Consider the following 21,242-nt stretch of genomic DNA (forward strand, 5'->3'; position numbering starts at 1 on the left):
ATGGTAATTTTGAATGCACTCTTAAGATTAATATGAGAATAGCAATCCTGCATCATTTTTCTCTTCCAAAAGACTGTTGTTCTGTATACTGCTCCAAAATCCACGGACTGGATAATTTATAAACAATATAAATTAATTTTTTTGTTTTGGATGCAAGAAAATGCATCAACTTCTCTGGTGTTTGCCTATTTCTGTGCCCAAACCAGTACCTGTTCCCAACTCTTCCAAGGGAAGAGACTTAACTCTTCACACAGTGGAGGAGTAGAAGACTTCACAGCCTAAAGCAGTATCCCCCAGTCACATTCCAGGGCACCCATCCACCGACAGGCAGCCTCTTTCGTGAGGAATCACGTCTCCAAGGCCCCACACCTCTTACTACCACCACCCACAGCTGACTGTAACTAACCACATGCATTGGAAGAACAGTAAACCACTAGCAGTCGGCTTCCACTCCAAAGATGAACTCTTGATGACAAAACAAATACTTTGAGATGTCAATACATACTGAAATACGTAAGGATATGGAATTTGTAGCTAGGTTTTCTCCCTGGCACAACCTCACTTCCATTGCTACCCAAACTAGCTTACTCAAGTTCAAGTGTACTGTCAAAAAAAAAAAAAAAAAAAAAAAGAAAAAAGAGAAAAGAAAAAGAAAGAAAGAAAGAAAGAAAGAAGGCTGTAGTAATGTGTTTGCCCTGAAATACTTGCAGATTAAGATTAAATTCTTCTGCCAGAACAGCATGCATTCTTAACTGCTGGGCCATCTCTCCAGTGCAAATACAATGTTTTTCTTAATTCTATCAACCAGAAACATTCTACAAACCAGAAATACATCTCTTCCAACTATAAAAATCATTCCTAAAGAGAAATCTTCAGAGAACAATAAAGAAACTCCAACATAATAAAGTTGACACGTATACTTTCACAGACTTCATGCCAAGTCTCACAAGTTTCATGCCAAGACAGACTGCAGCTATCACCTACAAACGCTGCAGCTGTCTTAGCCTGTAGGGAGCAAAGTAGGACCTCAATACAATTACAGAGTGGACAAGCTTGAAATTAGTGATCTCTAAATTCCCCATTGTGCTGCACTAACACAGTATTGTAAGAATATCAGGGAACGAAAGACTAAGCACCAACTGAGCAGAAAGTACTGAAAGGGAAAAGCACCTTGATTCAACTCTGCCACTGTAACAGGTAAGTGACCTCAGTTAAATTAAGAGCATCGACTGAGCGTGCAGGCTTCTGTTAATAAATGAGAATGGACAGACTTTGATGAAGGCCTACACAAGATCCCAAATTCCTTGATTCCTCTTAGCATTTACACTGTGCTGGAAAACAAAACTCATTCAGTTAAAAACTCTAAATTGATTTGGTCATTCGCTATGCATCCATTAGACAGGTTCAGATACCAGAAAGCCTGAGAACAGAAGACATATATATATATACACCCCCAGACCTTAATTTCAATGATAGAGCTTTCTACACACGCATAAGCAATGAAGACCTACAAGCGCAGAGTGTTTGTCAACACGGTTAATATTTGCCAGCTAACAAAGCTTCTGCTTACGGTGTCTTCCTTCTTCCCGCACTGAACTTGCTTACAGAAATCAAGTTTAAAGAATTCTTGCACTCACAATCAATTCCAAAAGTGTCAATTTATAAAAATACTTTATTTTAAAGACACTTAGTAGGACTTGAACATCTTACTTTATGGTTATACTAAGAAGACAGTGTTCAGTACATTAGAGGCATATTTAACAGCCATGACAACGCATACTGTTTGGTGGATGGGTAGTGGAGGACATGATTCAACATTTTACTTAAATATTATATAAACTGGATTTTTCTCTAAGAATGAGATGAATAGCATTTCACAAAGGTCACAAATATATATGAACTTACAAGTGAGTCATTTAAAATATATGAACATATAAATGAGTCATTTCATTTACTATTTTACAATGTCTTTTTAAAAATCTAGTTCCATGATAGATTTTCCTTTTAAAAAAAGTCTTTAACATATAATCTTAACAGTCCATATTTTTCTGAACTACAAGCATATACCTAATAGTAAGGTCCAAAATGAGAAGAATTACTCTCTCCAGGAGAAGGAGGGGGAGGAGGTGGGGGAGGGGGTGGTGGTGGTAGGGAGTATGGTAAATTAAGTAAGGGAAGAGAGGCCATATTAGGTGCAGCCCACCCCATACTTACAGAAGGAGGTGGGGGTGGGGGAGGGAGTGAAAAGTTATGCATATCAAACATGGGAGGGGGAAAGGGATAGTGGGGCATGACAGGATTATCTTGTCTCTGAGGTGGAAATCCCAAAGTCTCTTGAGATGCCATTTGATTTGAGTTATACAACTGCTGAGGGGGAGGCCTGCTGTGGCTTCCTCGGGAATATCTTCCCCTCGAAAAGCCTCTTGTGAATTCCCTGTTGTGATATCCCCTCGAATATTCTGAAGAAGAGCCATAAGCATTCCAATTCTGATGCACTTCACCAAAATCTTCACCTGCAATGGCAGAAACACATAAAAGCAAATTTAAAGTTCAGTTTAATACATCAAGATAATTGCTTAAAGAATAATTTCTATTCCTTAAGTTACTAACACCACTGAAAACTCAATTTAAAATGAATTTAAAAGGCACAACTTAATGCTTAAGGATTAGGAAAGGCAAGACAAAATATTTATCAATAACTGCATCCAACCACAAAACAAAACAAAAGCACCAATCCCCCCACACACTCAAGGCTGAGAAAGAAGGCTGCGTTCCTGCTTAGCATTTGTCCCGAGAAATACAAATGTATTAAAAAAAACCCCAAATATTCTTATGTAAGATTTATTCCTGACCAAAAAATGGAAATAAGCCAGATGCTCCTTAACAGATTAGCAGTTAAACAATTATAGTCTAATTCACCCAATGGGACAGGACTCTGGAAAGAAAGGAACAATCTACAAATATAGAAACTTGAATGGATTTCCAAGAAAGTATGATGAGCAGCAAAGCAAATGTGTGATTTCAAACACTCGTGTGATACACTAGGATTTCACTTATGTAAGACTCCCGAAATGATCACATTAAAGACATGGAAAACAGTACTGGTAATGCAACCAGGAGCTGAGCACTTGCACGTGCAAGGCCATGAATTTGATCTCTAGTGCTACAAGGCAGACAAAGGAGGAAGGAGCAGAGAAACAGACAGACAGACAAACATGCTTGTCATGAACTGAGGTGAAAAGATTTAAATTGTCACTACTAGAAAGCAAATGAACTAAGAACTAAGGACCACTCTGTTCTGTCACAGTATTATTAAACCTTGAGGATATTACCTCAGCACTAACTCTAGATGTGACACAGCAAGTTTTACGAGGTGTTGCAACTGAAAGAAATAGCGTGAGGGGCATATAATAAATATATGTGAATCTACAATTATCTCAAAAAGTTCAATTTCAAAAAAGAAAAAGTCAAAATAAAGAATCTGATTTGGGTGCCACACCACTGAATTCTAAACATGGGCAAATCTATCCCTTAAGAAAACCACACTATAAGCACAGTTGCCTCTAAGGACTCAGCTTGATATCCTAAAAGATAACTTCAGATTGAGCTCAAACAACACAAGTATTCCTGGGGCTCTCAACATAGCCCATGCTGTGTAATGCCTGCAATGTGAGGGGCGCCAGGAGATATAGAGAACCCAGATATTCTATTTTATTTTAGTTTACATATTTGTAGAAGGTCAAAATAGAAACAATATACTCACCTGACTCATTCAATTCGGATTTGAGTTTTTTCCGCCCTTGAATCTGAGACTTTTTCCTTTGTTTGGCTTCTTTTTCTTTTTCATCATCACTAAAATCCAAAGCCTTACAGATAAAAGTAGAAATTCAAGTATCACGTCTTTGCCAACAAAACAGGTGCTTGTAGATGAGGCTCAAACTGTTATTTAACCACTAACCATGAGAGAAGGTTGCTCATTTGAACTTAATACTACCTATTAAAATGTGGATTAACATCTAAAGTAGTAACAAAAAAGAAATCATGCCTTTTATGTTTGTTTTTAAGCCCTAAAGAGTTTAATAAGCTGGGTATTTGAAATTTGCCTTTTTAAAAAATTTGTCTATTGAATTCCTAGAAAGCTTTAGCTAGATAACTTTAAAATGCCAAAAATCAGCAATTTTAAGATATGAAAGACATATTCCCTGGCCAGAAGTCTAACTTCCTGCTTAGATTTAAGATTCATCATCATGCCAGCTACCAAAGAAAACAGTAAGAAGATTAAACTATTTTTGCACACCACCAGATCCAGAACATCATCATTCCATGATTTGGTCAATCAAAACCAGACAAGTACCTTTCCATCAATCTTGTCATGATCTCAAATTTCTTTCTTTACAACAAGCAATAAAACAAATTCTATGATTTCGTGTTAAGAGTACGGGGCTGCGTTAAAAAAAAAAAAAAAGTAGAAAAAGGAAGACTTGTTGCCAGAACAGGAAATGGGAATATGCACACGGCCAAAAGCACAGAGAATGTAAAAGTAAAGATGTTCTGAAAGCAAACCAAAGCTGTTCTTCCTTCTACAGAATCGGTAACTGTCAAGTAACTCAAGAGGGAGAGGAAGGAAAGTTCATTGAAGCAGCATTAGAGATTGCTTTGAATAAATTTTGCTATCATCTCCTAAAATCATTTTTCTTATAAAAAAATCAATTTTGTATACATGAAATATTTAAGTCAACTATAATTTTTTCATTTATACATTAGAATTGTATAAAGATGAGATTTAAGAAATCTCCACGTCTTTTATGTATGTTCAGCATTTTACCATAGTGTAAAATTAGAGAATTCAGGGCTGGAGATGGCTCAGCGGTTAAGAGCACTGGCTGCTCTTCTAGAAGTCCTGAGTTCGATTCCCAGCAACCACATGGTGGCTCACAGCCATCTATAATGAGATCTGGTGCCCTCTTCTGGCCTGCAGGCACACATGGAAGGAATGTTGTATACATAATAAGTAAATCTTTTAAAAAAATTGGAAAATTCATTTGGACTATAAAATATCATTAACAAATATATAAAATTAAATTCCAACATTTTTTTGAACTAGACTGCCACACCCGGCCCCTGGAACCCCACAAACACTCACAATCATACAGCACATGGGATTTCATTCTGTAAAAACCAAATCAAATCAAACCAATCCAATTTCACAAGAACTTAACATTACCAAAATTATTAACTTCAATCCTCAGGCCTAAAATGAGTTTAACACGACCAATCTCAAGACTCACATGAACGTCTAAACACTTTAAAACATGCAATTTCATTATGAAGATGCCCTGAGCACAACAGAGAATGTGAATAAGTACCAACATCAACATCATGAGATAACATTTTGGTAGATATCAGATAGATTATTCCCTGAGCTAAGCGATTCATTCCTGTAAAATCTCTATAAGTGGGCACAAACCTGACTCATATCAGGATCTTCAGCACTGTTTGAAATAATTGAAGTATTCAGAAATTAAATCTTCAATTAACCCAAAGCCACAACACTAAAATCTTTAACACAAACTTTGCATCACCTAGAGTGGGACCAAATAATAACACATCCGCATGCATGTGATTCCTAAATGACATCTGGACAGATTAAATTACTAGCACACCTTAGGAGATAAAACTAAGGTCCCAGTGACATGGACACAAAACATAAAATCAAGATGGAGATGGACATTAGGAAGAGTAAGCAGCTGCTCATGACTCTACCCCACCCCCAAAGGTTGACATACTAAAGGCATCACAGCAAATGCCATCAGGTACCACACATTCACTAAACTGAAGAACAAACTCAATTGTAAGTAATAACATTTTTGTCTACCAGTTGATAAAAATGAGAATTACAAGGTAAATAAGTCAGAATTAGTTAACAATGTGTATGACTAAGGCATGTGCTGCTTTGTGAAATATTAAGTAAAAAGGCTCATACTAACTTCTGGAGGTGGCTCCTGATCATTCTTCCAAGAGGCATCTGATCCTCTGTCCCTAGAAAAGATCAGATTTTGTTGAGAACTTACAGAACCTAACACCTTGGAAAATTAAATGAGTTCCACCTGTATTTTTATATGGAAATGGGAAAAAGCTAAAAGAATATCTTTTGTTTTCACATAACATGTTCATCTTATAAGAAACACACACACACACACACACACACACAGAAAAAAACAGGGCACATGCAAGTGTCAGCACTGGGGAACTGAGATCTCATCTATACTGTGAAGAGTAAGTGATTTTGCACTTTTGATTTTCACTTTTTAAGATGCCTGATCTTTATACAAAACTCTGTTCCACACCCACACACAAAAGATGCTTTAGCTGCTGCAGACATGAAAAACAGAGCAATTCCCTTTCTAAGGATTCACAGGAACAGGCAGAGGCAAAGACACAAGTTCTTGCTCCCTACTTCACCTAAAAAAAAAAAATACCAAGAATTCTCCATGAGTGGTTCTCAAATCAAAAAGATAAAAAAAAGATAGATGAGTTTGGGGAGGAGGAGGAAGACGGAATACTCTGAAGGACAGTGTAGTGTAGCAGACGCCTATATGAAATGAGTCATTAGAGATGGAATTAGTAACTTCGGGTAGGAAGTTTTACAATGTGAAAAAAGTATCAGTATAATTATAACTTCTGAAACCTCATTTTTTAAAATGTTTAATCTTAACTATTTCATTGTTTCAGCCATCTTTGTTACTCAACTACATTAATATAAATTATTCTGACTAGATGTTCTCAGTACTTTAAATTAGATCTTAAAAATAATTGAGATTCTCTGGAATTAATGCCACTAAAATACATTTGCCAACGACAAAATTTGTCACAAAATAAAAACTAAATTACTTTAAATTTTTCACTGAGATCTTTGACATTCTTTAAGTGTATTATAAATGACTACTGTATCATCTGGCCAGCTGTCATTAACCTGTTAACCTCATATAAATCCAGTGCTTCTTTTGAATATAGTCAGTATAAGAAATGATGTACAAGATCCTTGGTATGGAGCTCATAGAGCTAACAGGAAAGCTCAATGGCTAGAATGTCTACTGCAAGAAACCTACATTCGACGAAGAAAAATCAAGCAACAAGACAGCAAGTGGACAGAAGCTAATTAAACTGGTCTTGCTAGGCCTGGAACTGCCAAGGGGCTGAACTACCATACTCCAAAAGCCAAGTCCTACAAAAGGTAGGAACAAGGAGATATCAAAATGAAGGGATGGGTAGGGTAGGGTTGCTACAGTTCAGCCTCACTATACACTTCTCTGGTTTATTCATATTTCTATTCAGAATTGAAAAATCAAGAATAAAAAGTTGCTTTTATTTAACTATATTTGTAAGCATTTTCAGAAAACCTTTTTGAGCACATACATCTTATTATTCAAGGAAGAATGAGATGGCTATTGCTCCAGCATTATCTAAAATATAAACCTTTATGACTTAGTATCCGTTTAATTCACTTATCCCATCACCAATTCATGTAGAAAATTAACCACACACAGCTAGAAAAATAATGAAGGCCAAATAGTTCTACTTTACATTCTTATACATGACTTGTCCATATGAAGATAAAACTTTTACCTCTGTAGTAGTAAATTAATTTTAGAAACCTGATTTAAGACAAAAATGGTACAGAGAACTTCTTACAAGAGAGAGTTCAGAGTATTTTGTATAAGGATATGGTGGAATAAACTTGTAAACTCAGCACTTGGGAAATGGAGGCAGGAGGACAAAGATGAGTCCAGCTAAGGATACATGACACCTTGCCTTAAACAACCAAAACAAACCAAACAAAACAGTTCTTTAAATTTTTACTTATATTGGGAATAATTATGTAGTAATGCTAATATTGAAGTAGTTTGACAGGAAAAAAACTGCAGTGAACTAGAGCTCAAAAGATGTCTATGTTTGTTGAATGCTGTGATCCTTATGGCTTCTTTGGATAAAGTATAAATATACACATTTTCTGCGTGTTATCAGTGATGAGAAATCACAGCTCCCAAAGGTGTTATAGAAAGAAAAATAAGGTGTCTAGAATACAGCCATCATTTAACTATAAGAAACTATCATCTAAGGCAGTGGTTCTCAACCTCCCTAATGCTGCAACAGTTCCTTATGTTGTCTGATTCTCTGCATGGCCACTTCATAACTATTAATTTTGCTACTGTTATGAATTGTAATGCAAATATCCGATGTGATCATTAAGGATCAGATTCTTAAAATATAAATGACAATGAAGAACATAGCAATGGAGCACTTACTGTTTGAGTTTTTCTGGGAATATATACTGAGTGAAGTCTTTCGTAGATGGAGCAAAATACATAGTATCCTTTATTTTGATGCCTTTACTCTCAATGTGGTCTGAAGAATTAAACCGTAACACATAAAATGGATGGGCAACAGGTCCAAAGATCTCAAATATCTATAAAACAGAGGACACAGAATATGTACCTTTCAATAATGGTTTGAAAAGATAGCAAGATTTTTAAAATATAATTGCTAAAACAAGGCAATTCTATGTTACAGCAAATAAATCATTTTACTTTTTACACTCAGAGTTCTTATATTTTGATTATAAATGCAATAGTTTTATTAAACATTTCTTTTCTTAATAAGTATAAGTTTATTTTTTGCCAATTCAAATAATTTTGGTGGTACCTGTTAGATGTAAGTAATGAACTTTTCTATCAATGTTCACGAGTTACATGCTACACTAATTACAGGATGGAGTCAAAAATTGAAATCATATGATGGAAAATATAAAAGCAAGCTTCTGAATCAAAAGATAAAATGTCAATGTTGTTTTCATAAAATGCTGGCATTTTTGAAAAATGAAGCCCTGGCTTTCCTTAGCTTAAAAAGCAGAGCAGCTGGCACAGTGCTGCAAGCCAGAGACTGACTGTCCTGTTCAGTCACAAAGATCCTCCTTTGTGATCCAGCTCACTTCAGTAACCTGTTCTGTTTAAGGCAGTTTCAGGGAGATGCAAATAGTTGAGCATCATATGTAGCGCCATAATGGAATTTTGGAAGAGGCTCAACTGCTGGAGCCGAAAGCATGATAATTAAAGATATACATTATTTCCTTCACCAGCTTATTAATGGCACTCATGTGCTGATTCACCAACCCTTGGATACTTGCTTTTGTAATGTGGTCTCATTTCGTGAGTCAATCTTTTATTTGCCTTCATTAAAGAGCAAAACTAATAACCTAGCAAGGTAAGACTACTCTTAAGTTTACAAATACTTGAAAAATAAAGTTTCAATTAAAGTAATAAAAATAAAAACATTATGAAATATGTTAATACTTCTTTTAATTAAAAATAATTTAACACCCAGCAGTGGTGGTGCTCACCTTTAATCCCAGCACTTGAGAGGCAGAAGCAGGCAGATCTCTGTGAGCTGGAAACAAGCCTGGGCTAAAACAAACAAACAAACAAACAAACAACAACCCAGGATAGCCAAAACAATCCTATACAATAAAGGAACTTCCGGAGGCATTACCATCCCTGACTTTAAACTCTATTACAGAGCTACAATAATGGAAACAGCTTGGTATTAACATAAAAACAGAGACGTTGACCAATGGAATCAAATCGAAGATCGGGATATTAATCCACAAACCTATGAACACTTGATTTTTGACAAAGGAGCTAAAATATTACAATAGAAGAAAGAAAGCATCTTTAACAAATGGTGCTGGCATAACTGGATGTCAACCTGTAGAAGAATGAAAATAGATCCATATCTGTCGCCATGTACAAAACTCAAGTCCAAATGGATTCAAGACCTCAATATAAATAAATCTGACCACACTGACCTTGATAGAAGAAAAAGTGGGAAATAGACTGCAACACATGGGCACAGGAGACCACTACCCCAGTAGCAGACAATAAGAGCAACAATGAATAAATGGGACCTCCTGAAACGAAGAAGCTTCTGTAAAGCAAAGGACACTGTCATTAAGACAAAAAGGCAACCTACTAACTGGGAGAAGATCTTCATCAACCCCACATTAGACAAAGGACTGATCTCTAAAATATATAAAAAACTCAAGAAACTAGACACTAAAATTCTAAATAACCCAATTAAAAAATGGGGTACTGAACTGAACAGAGAATTCTCAACAGACGAAGTTCAAATGGCCAAGAGACACTTAAGGTCATGTTCAACTTCCTTAGCAGGGGAAAATGCAAATCAAAACAACTTTGAGATACCATCTTACACCTGTCAGAATGACTAAACGCAAAAACACCAAAGATAACCTATGCTCGAGAGGATGTGGAGTAAGGGGAACACTTATCCATTGCTAGTCTAGTGGGAATGCAAACTTGTGCATCCATTTTGGAGATCAGTGTGGCGGTTTCTCAGAAAACTGGGAGTCAACCTACCTCAGGATCCAGCAATTCCACTCTTGGGAATATATATACCCAAGAGATGCCCAATCATACTACAAAAGCATTTGTTCAACTATGTTCATAACAGCATTATTTGTAATAGCCAGAACCTGGAAACAACCTAGATGCCCCTCAATGGAAGAATGGATAAAGAAAGTGTGGAATATAAACACATTAGAGTACTACTCAGCGGTAAAAAAATGACATCTTGAATTTTGCATGCAAATGGATGGAAATAGAAAACACTATCATGAGTGAGATAACTCAGACCCAAAAAGAGGAACATGGTATGTACTCACTCATTACTGGATTCTAGTCATAAACAAAGGACACTGAGCCTAGAGTTCGCAATCCTAGAGAAGCTAAATAATAAGGTAAACCCAAAGAAAAACATACATAGATCCTCCTGGAAACTGGAAGCAGACAAAATCGCCAGGCAATAGTTGGGAGCATGGAGGTGGGGAGAAGAGGAGAGGGGGAGAGAGAAGGGAGAAGGGGAGGACTGGGGAGAGCTTGGGGGAGTGGGATGGTTGAGATGGAGGAAGGGTAGATATGGGAGCAGGAAAGAAGAATTCTTAATTAAGGGAGCCATTTTAGGGTTGGCAATAGGCTTGGCTCTAGAGGGGTTCCAAGGTGTCCATGGGAATGTTGTTGCCAGCTAGGTCCTTGGGTAGTAGAGGAGAGGGTGCCTGAACTGGCCTTGTCCCATAGTTACACTGATGAATACCTTTAATTTCACTACAGAACCTTTGTCTGGCGATGGATGGAGAAAGAGACAGAGACCCACATTGGAGCACTGGACTGAGCTTCCAAGGTCCAGTTGAAGAGCAGAAGGAGGGAGAAGATGAGCAAGGAAGTCAGGACCACCAGGGGTTGGTCCACCCACTGAGACAGTATGCCTGATCTAATGGGAGCTCACTAAAGCCAGCTGTACTGGGACTGAACGAGAATGTGATCAAACTGGACTCTCTGAATGTGGGTGACAATGGGGGCTGACTGAGAAGCTAGTGGTAATGGCACTGGGATTTGTCTCTACTGCATGTACTGGCTTTTTTGGGATTCTAGTCTGTTTGTATGTACACCTACCTAGGCCTGGATAAGAGGAGGGCTTGGACTTCTCACAGGGCAGGGTACCCTGCCCTCTCTTAGGACTGGAGGGTGAGGATGGGGGGGGGGTAGTGGGAGGAGGGAAGGAAGTGGAAATGGTATTATTTATAAAGCAATAAAAAAAATTAACAAAATAGCAAGATAAATGCTTTGAAAAGGTTTAGAAAAACAGCAGACTTCGTCCAATGAGAGCGGTATGGGATGGGACTGTCAACACTACCACTCTTACTGGCCTAAACTTAAGTAATTATCTTACCCTCTTTAGTAATTAAACAAACTTAACTTCTTGAATAAACATGTTTAAGACAGCAATAATCTATGACTTCAATACTATATGGTAGCCATTATATTATAGCTCCCATGTAATACATGGTACGTAAGGCTCATTCCCAGGATCTCATTCCCTGGATAGTGTGATTCCATTTCTTAACTGTGGGAATGATTTTCCCAGAGGATCACTATGACAACTTCTGGCATGGTTTGCACTAAAACTGCAACACTGAAATTCCTGAACACATTTTAATTAACTCTTTCCTTGGGATCTCAAATGTTTGTTCTTCACAGCTACATTTAAACCATTATAAAATTTTAGGTAAAAAAATATATCATATGCCGGGCGGTGGTGGCGCACGCCTTTAATCCCAGCACTCGGGAGGCAGAGGCAGGCGGATCTCTGTGAGTTTGAGGCCAGCCTGGTCTACAAGAGCTAGTTCCAGGACAGGCTCCAAAACCACATAGAAACCCTGTCTCGAAAAACCAAAAAAAAAAAAAATATATATATATATCATATAGCAAGTGAAAGGAAGATTATGACAGATTTAGTATCCAGAAGTACTGGTAGCTACCTGGTCCTACCTTAATCACAGGAAAACTGGGTTGAATTCAAATTAAGTAATTTACCTAATCAAGATTATTACAAAGAAGGATGTAGTAAGATTATTTTAAAACAAAACAAATGAAATAAACCTTATGATCCTCAAGAGTGCAGATCTGAAGCTGAACATCTGGGGGTGAAACTGGGAAGCAGCTCTACACACAGGGCTCTGGGTAATATTCCTTCTCATACTATCTCCTAGGAGTCCTGTACCCTGCCCTGACATTCTGACTTCTGAAAGTGTGTAACTGCAGATCACCTAATGTGAAATTAAAACAATGGGAATTTTACTCTGTGAGAAAAGCACAAAAATTCCTGTTTACAGACTGGGAGCGGATGTTGACTTTGAGCCACCACAAAGCATCTTTACACATAGACTAAGGGAGGGAACATATCTAGAATGCAAGGCCCAACAGTGGGTGAGACCTCCGGCCCAGCAGGACCACACAGATTCTAGTGGAGGATGAGCTACACCACCCCTTCTACCTGGGGTCTGAGTTCTACTTCTATTTTCTCTAAATAGAAATCTATCAGGAAACAGACCTAAAACAGTTTGTATTTCCTATTCTGGGCACTGGTTTGCTTCACAAATATCTTTACCTTCCTTTGCTCCAACCCTATTATAGAGAAAGGGTGCTAGAGTTGTAATTATATTCTACCTTCTTCTTTGTTTGAGGTAGGGTCTCATCCAATCCTGCTCAGACTGTTGAACTTACCTTCCCCCTTTCAAATTTACAAAGTAATCTAAGTAAAATTTAAACCCAGATGTAATTTTTGCCTCCATGTATAACTTTTATCTAATGTATATCAATGTTTATTAGTCTCACTTATAAGTCTAAAAATTCACATTACTTGGGATATAAAAACGTTATTTTAAAAGACTGAATTAGCAAAGCATGTATTCTAAAAATAAAATTGCCCAAGACCTTGAGAAAAAAGATGTCATAAAAACAATAATCAGAATTGGAGAAACAATCACTTTTCATAATTTTATTTCTAATTAAAAGAAAAACCAAGAAATGAAATTTCCCTGCTTCTTCCTTCTCCATTCTGTTACCACTTCATTGAGGATGCCAGCACGCATTCTGTTCTTGCTGGGGCAAAACTATTTTCTTCTGCAATAGCACAGCAGGCATGGAAAACTACCCACAGACAGTCATGTGGCCTCTCCCACTCCTTCCCTCTTTCCAGTCGAAGGCTTTCCCTCAAGTGGACTGAGATGTGCACTGGCACCATAAATGTCTAGCCTAAGTTTTCAAGGGAGGAAAAGAACAGCATCATTCTATACTCAGAAATCTTCCTCCCTTCATCGTGTTTCCCACAAATAAAAATAGTTTTCAATGCGAATAAATCCTGCCAACTGCTTTGTAATTAGTTGTGGGTTAATTAAACATAATGTGTGTGATGAAAGGTAAAACTCGATCCTTTCTAAGCTGTTTTAAAATTAAAACAGTGGGGACAGCAGAGAACCAAGAAAGGTATAGGAGCTTGCCCAATAATAATTCCTTCTTACTGACTCAGTGTAACTTACTTTGATCTCCTGAAGCAAAACAAACAAAACAAAACAAACAAACAAAACAAAAAAAAAATCATCTTGGAAGAACTAAATTCCAAAAGCATGTTGCAGAGTGCCACAGGTTACTCATGTTTTCAAGGAAATATACAAATACCCAACACATTTAATTTTTAAATTAATACCTGTTTAGTACTTACAACCTTGAATTTAAGAGGTTCAGAATCACCTTACTTACAGAGCAAAGTGTATGTTTTCAGATTAAGTACGGACATGCATGTGTTACGGGAGGTCCTCCCACTCCTCCAGCCTATCACCACTGAGATACCAGCCCATTGGGGCGTGGTCTCTCTCCCTTTAAAAAAGCTGCCACTTCCCTCTCCTCTCTCTCTTCACTTCCTGGTTGCGCAGAGGGCTGACAGTGATCTGTAAGTTTTTTCCCCTTTAAATAAATACCACCCTATTAATCATAATTCCGAATTGGTGTGGCATTGTTTGTGACTTACGCCTTCATGCATGCTTACCAGTAAGAGAGAAAAATGGCTCCAGTGGACCTGGTTATCTATATTGATAACCTACTTTGAGCATAGAGCAACATTGAATTTATTGCTAAAATATTTTCCATTTAAAAGATTCCACTCTGCACTTTGACTGAAGAAACCAAAATCCGAAGTTTCAAAGCCACTAACTTAGAAAACAAGAATGACAGCTATGACTATCCTGTGGGAATCCTAACTCAGCTCTGAGTACCTGTGAGGACAACAGCAATGTCATATTCAGTGTTTAGATCTTCTGCCCTTGATGTCTCTGACAGACACTGAGGAAAAAAAACTTCACATGTGAATTCACTGATCCGTGTAGCAGAGAAATCTGAGGGATAGTAAGCCAATTTACAAAATACACGAATGAGAATGAATTGCAATTTGATGATTTGTCTACTTAAATTAACAAACTCTTAAGACAGACAGGAGACACCAGAAAACAATAAATTTGTAAGATGAGATTTAACAAACCTTTCCTGCCGCTTGTCGATCACTTCTGAAAATGATAGTATCCTCATTAACTGGAGGCATGTTAGTCAGAGACTCAATTATTACTAGAAAACAAACAAAGAACAGGTTATGATTTACAAAGAAGATCTATCAGCATCTAGCCACAAACTTCCACTACGGAGAACCTCTGCAGGTTTACTGACAAACAAAAAGCTGAGTGATGCATGAACGCATCTTCCTCTGAGTAAATGAAAACGGTGACAACAGGCCCACTGTAATTTCTAGTATAGACCTTTCTTCCCTAAATCCAAACACATAGTATCCTGAGGGCTTAGCATAACCCCCAATTCTTGTAAATGTTACAGATTTTAAATTGGTCTACACAGTAATGTGCAACACACATACACCACAGTAACACAGAATATCATACTATACAGATAGTCATGTTCACTGGAAGCTCATATTATGAAAAGTAACTCAATTTTTTATATTTCAATTTAGTACTGAAATTAGTTCTACATTCTAAATATAAATCCATGATGTCAAATTCAGGAGACCCCACATATACACACAGTAAATAAAATGTAAAAATATACCATGGAGTAAATGTAAAAGCAGTAAATGTAGCAACAGAAGTTTTAGAATTACTTTTATAAAAATAAAGATTTTTTACTTTAATCCAAATTTAAATCAAAATTTTACAAAATTATGGTAAATACTAACTTTTACAAATATTGGTATAGCTATTGTTTAGAAACAGGTCAAAAGGTAAAGTTTCATTTCAGTTCCTTATACAACTGATCAGGAGTAAGACTTGAATTCTGTGTTACCTAGGTTTCATAAATTAAGAGGGCTTATAATTTAGTTTTCTTTCCCAAATTCAAAATCCCTATGGCTTCCTTAGCTCCTAACTGTAGTCTCAGATTTATCTTATTGTAAGACTCAGTAGTTGTTCTTGGTTGATTACCATAACTTTACTGTAACTAGATGCTGAGATCCAATTATCAAAGACTCTACATTCTATGGTTGTGGGACAGAAAAACTGAGCCATATTTAGTGGGTTGTAGAAGGGAAAATTTCTTGCTTGGCCCAGGTCCTCGTAGGGTCAAGCACTTTATCCTTTGGTTGTTAATCTTTCTATGAAAATCTGCTAACTTCTGTCCTCAGCCAATCCAGGGTTAATGGGAGAGGATGGAGTTCATATTCTTGAAGGCAAATCTCTATATTCTTCACACATAACACGCATTTACAAAGAACAGCTCCATTGCTTTCCCACAGTCCAAGACAAGAGGCGTGGTGTGAATGAGGGGCTTCCTCATCCTCAGGAGTTAATACTGACTGTACTGTCTTGGCTGACTGTGGAGGGAACCTTTCCAAAAGATAGGCAAAAAAGATGTAATGGTGGTGAAAGGTCACACAGAAAATAAATCCCTGGCTTTAAGAATGAAGATGCTGGGTGGTATTGACACTTGCCTTTAATCCCAGCATTCCAGACAGAAGCAAGTGGATTTCTGATTTGAGGCTAGCCTGATCTACAGAGAATTCCAGGACAGAGCTACACAGAGAAACCATGTCTCAAAAAAAAAAAAAAAAAAAAAACAAAAAAGAATGAGGAAGAGAGACATGAAATAGGAAACATGGGAGCGGAGTCTAGAAACCAAAAAGAACAGCAAAAAAAAGGACTCCTCCAAGGAGCCTAAGAATGGGGCTCAGCATTCTTGGACATCTGGTTTTAGCTACTAAGACCAGACCTGTATCAGACTACGTGTCCACAAAGCTGTTAAATAGGAAATTTATGCTGTTTTACATCTCTAAATTTTTGTCAACTTGTTACAGCCAATAAAGTAAACCAAATCAGAGCAAACTCTCAAAAAATGTCAGCAAGAAGAAGAAAAAATATATTTACCTCAAAACTGAGCATTATTCTTTCCAGTTTAATGACCAGGATAAACCGTATGTTTCAAAGAAAATTTACAACATCAATTCCTTAAGCTATTGTCACTGTATGCTTGGACATAAATTTTGTTAATAAAATTTACTTACACACCTAATTGTTCAATAATGCTTGAAACATTCCCAAGAGGCTTTAGTTCAATATCGTCGGGCAAAATAACAGTCACTTCTTCAACAGAAGGCAGTTCCTGTAATGCGGGGAAAAGCATTCATCATCTTACTGCTTCAGTAACTTTAAAAAAGAGAGAAATATTTTCCATTTCCAGTGTGACACAGATTGTAAAAGACGTAACATTAAGAGTTTAAAGCACTCCTTTGTATAGATGACTGGACTTCTGACTGCATTTCTGCCACTTATGTGGCTCAGTAACTCTAACTGTAAGTTCAGTGAGATGAAGAATATAGACTTAAGTACCATCAATCACAGTCGACAAGAGATGACCTCTTTAAAGAAAAGTTTTATTATCCAGAGACATTCCATTGAAGAGTTCTACTAAGAACTACAATTCTTCCGCAGCAGGAGGGATCTCTCTTCAAGCTATTTTGTTAATTTGTCTCATTAATTAATTATAGTGGAATTAACAATCATCAACCTTTCCCGGCAGGAGGTGAAGAGTGAGGCCTGACAATGACATCAATCAAATACAGTATTCTTAGAAACAGACGTGGCCTGTAAAAGCTGAAAAGGTGTTACCTCATCATACCTTCTTTTCCCAGTTGAAAAGATAAGTTTCTTAACACCTACAGATTTCTTTTTTGACCCAACTGTAAAGTATACCTCAGTTGTTATAGAAACTAAATACTGAAATAGATGAAGCAAAACCTAAGAATAAAATTGACCCCAGCTTTCATATTAAATAAACAGAGCTCTTTGCTCTTGACCCTTAACCAAATGATATCCCTCCCGAAGGCGACTTCAAAGCACAAAGGCCCTGTCAATGACGTTAGTGGCAGGATAATGCTTGAAGAAATGCTGAGAAAGATGAGAAAAACCTAAATAATACCAAGTATAATGCAAAAAAGTGAATTATGGGTGATCATTTTTCCCTGAGGGAACTTAAGTTTTTAAAAGAATCATTCATAGCAGTTTTATTTATGGTACCCAGAAACAGAAAACATAGATGTCCCTCAACCAAAAAATGGATAAAGAAAATGTACATTTACACAATGGAGTTGTGCCAACGCAGCTGTTAAAAAATTTAAAATTTACATTAGGAAATTTGCAGCAAATGGATGGAACTACTAAAACAAAAATCACCCCGAGTGAGGTAACCCAGACCCAAAAAGACAAATATAATATGTACTCATTTATAAGTGATATTAGCTGTTAATTAAAGGATAACCATGCTATAATCCACAGACCCAGAGAGGCTAAGTAACAAGGAGGACTCAAGAGGGGACACATGGATCTTCCCCTAGGAAGGAGAAATAGAATACATTTCACAGGTGAAGTGAGGGGAATAGAATGAGACTTTGGAATTAGAGGAGGGAAATTTTGAGGCTATATGGAAACCTATGCAATGCAAACTTTCTGGCATCTACAAAAGTAAGCCCAGTGAAGACTTAGTAATAGGGGATATGGAGCCTAACCCAGACATCTTCTCTAACTAAGACAAAGCTTCCAGTGGTAAGACTGGGATATCAAGCCAGCCACAAAACCTTCAACCTATAACTTGTCCTGCCTGGCAAAGTGCACTAGGGTTAACATAGAACTTGAGGGAGTAGCCAACCAATGATTGGTTCAGCTTGAGAACCATGAAAGGGAGACCACACGACACTGCCTTAGGGCTAGAAACTACAGTCTGAATAACCTAGAGATCTAGGATAGAACCAAACCTAACTAGCAAAAAAGGAAAGATGGAAGGAAGGAAGGAAGGAAGGAAGGAAGGGGTCAATGAAATGATTCCTAATGATACTCTGCTACTCTTATAAACTATGGAGTAGCCCAATCATCAGAGAGGCTTCAATCTAGCAACTGATGGGAGCAGAGACAGAGATCCACAGCCAAGCATTAGGCGGAGCTTAGGAAATACTATGGAAGAAGGGAGAAAGAACTGTAGTAATCAGAGGGGTCAAGGACACCCTAAGAACACAGCCCACAGAATCAACAAGCAGGGCCCATGGGGCTCACAGAGACTAAAGTGATAATCAGGGAGTCTGCATGGGTCTGCTCTAGGTCCTTTACATACACACTGTATTTGTGTAGCTTGGTGCGGGGTTGTCCCAGACTCTTGTCTGCTCTAGGGACTCTTTTCCTACTGGGTTGGCTCACCCAGCCTTACTATGAGAGTATATGCTTGGTCTTTTTGTAACTTGTGCTGCGGTGCATATGTGATATGCAACATTATCGACTGGTATCCCTAGAGGGCTGCTCTTTTCTGAAGGGCAATGGAGGAGGAGTGGATCTAGGAGAGAAGAGAGGCAAAAGTGGAGGTAGGGGAGAACTGCAGTGGGGATGTAATATATAAGAAAAGAATAAACAAATTATATATAAAAAAGAATCATTTAACCATATATCTAAAATACACTTTCCTTCTGGGATACACTATTAATTTTTTTTTTTTACTTACAAAGAGATGTAAAGGGTTTCAGCCAACTCAATGCAGTAATTTGCCACAGAATGGTTAAAACACGCTTAGGATTAAAGAAAATAATTTTGTTTCAATTATCTGATTTCTTCTGAGTATTTTTGGGAGAAGACAACCACCTGTCATTTTTGAAATTTACTATTTTTTTAGTAGTTATAGGTTTTCCCTACATGTATATCTGTAAACATGTATACTTGGCACCCAAGGAGGCCAGAAGTGAGTATGAAGTCCCTGGAACTTGAGACCCAGATAGTAGTGAGTCACCAGGTGGGTGCTGGGAATTCAAACTCTTTAGGGCCAAGCAATCTCTCCAGCCCCCATTTGCCATCTTAACACAATAAAGACAGAAGAAGGTTTTCTGGTAAAATCCTGCTTTCAAATTATCAGTATGTATAACAGACACCAAAAAGTCTTTCAAAGTTCTAGTTGTAAAATATAGGTTCATGCTAAAAAAACAAAACAAAACAATTACTCTCTGGTAGCACAGAACACATAGTAGAAAACAACCCCCTGATTGCCAACAAAGCACACCAGTTACTGTTACAAGCCCATGCTTCCTTCAATACATTGACTATGCAAACACAGGCTTCATTTAACATGATACTCAGCACTCTCCTGAAATGCCCTTGTTGCATACCAGCTATTTCCTTTACAGCCTGAGTATCTTCCTATACCAAAATATAAGTATCTACCCAACTGCACTGTCTTGTAGAGGTGTGCCATAATCACCACAGTAACATGCTCTCTAAAAACCTTTGTCACATGTTTTTACACGTCTTTGTATGACTTTTGTTGTACGTAGACTTCCTATATTAAAAAGTATTTCATATTTTGACATATACTTGCTAAATTTCTTCTAAAAAACACTATCGTTTCACACTTCCTACATTGTGCCATTACTGAGAAGCAAATTTAAAATCGCTGCCAGCTGATATAAAATAGTATCTTGTTTTAAAACTTTTTGTTTTGAACATGACTGAATATCCTTTCCATATTTCTTGGCAATCTGCATGTGCTTAAAAATTGCACATGTAAGTAATTTCTAGTTTTCTTTTTTTTTTTTTTTTTTTTTAGTTTTTCGAGACAGGGTTTCTCTGTAGCTTTGGAGCCTGTCCTGGCACTAGTTCTTGTAGACTAGGCTGGCCTTGAACTCAGAGATCAGCCTGCCTCTGCCTCCTGCTGGGATTAAAGGCGTGTGCCACCACTGCCCGGCTCTAGTTTTCTTTTGGAGGATTTCTCTTTTACTGACTTATATGAAAACTGTGGACTTTCTAAGGATATTTTCTTTGTTTCAAATGTGTGGCAAATAAGTTATGTAGTACCAGACTTTTCTAAGGCAAGCACTATTCTTGCTGTCAGAAGGGCAGAGGTCCAAAGAGGCCAAAGGTCAGAGAGTTTTGGAACTTGTTTTTAGTTTGAGATTATTATGCTTCTAACTCAAACAAAGGTCCCTCCTAGTTGTAAATCAGAGTTCTGCTCTCTCAAGGCTACTGTAAAGAGGTGTGGCTAGTTGACAGACCTCTTGCTCCTAAAACAGGGAAGTAGTTATTTGGTTCCTACCTAAAACAAAAGTCTAAGGATCCAACTAGGTTCTTGTACCCTTTATGGAAATTCCACCAATGAAGTATTTGCCTACAAGGTGTTTAGTCTAGGGCAGCAGTTAAGGACTTGAATGCTGAATGCACCCCATGACTTTCAATTTGTACGTAAATGTAGACCTTTTGTTCTACTCCTAACTTTTGAAATCAGGGATATATTAAGTTGTTAGAAATTAAA

The 21,242-nt window shown here is 37.4% G+C and overlaps 1 protein-coding gene across 1 annotated transcript in view; it reads right to left on the reverse strand.

The window, feature by feature from the left end:
* Nucleotides 1-1,652: 1,652 nt before the first annotated feature.
* Naf1 (nuclear assembly factor 1 ribonucleoprotein) overlaps nucleotides 1,653-21,242 on the reverse strand; it is a 32,490-nt gene continuing 12,900 nt past the window's right edge. The window contains exons 3-8 of the mRNA XM_041674787.1: nucleotides 16,973-17,066; nucleotides 14,947-15,029; nucleotides 8,307-8,467; nucleotides 5,988-6,039; nucleotides 3,764-3,866; nucleotides 1,653-2,513 (exon numbers count right to left, since the gene is read on the reverse strand). Of these exons, the coding sequence (XP_041530721.1) occupies nucleotides 2,068-2,513; nucleotides 3,764-3,866; nucleotides 5,988-6,039; nucleotides 8,307-8,467; nucleotides 14,947-15,029; nucleotides 16,973-17,066 (939 nt within the window). The 3' untranslated portion in view covers nucleotides 1,653-2,067. The remainder of the gene's footprint in view (nucleotides 2,514-3,763; nucleotides 3,867-5,987; nucleotides 6,040-8,306; nucleotides 8,468-14,946; nucleotides 15,030-16,972; nucleotides 17,067-21,242) is intronic.

This window comes from Microtus oregoni, unplaced genomic scaffold (genome assembly GCF_018167655.1).
Source record: "Microtus oregoni isolate MIOR12 unplaced genomic scaffold, Mior012 000025F_ref0000491, whole genome shotgun sequence".
Lineage (NCBI taxonomy): Eukaryota > Metazoa > Chordata > Mammalia > Rodentia > Cricetidae > Microtus > Microtus oregoni.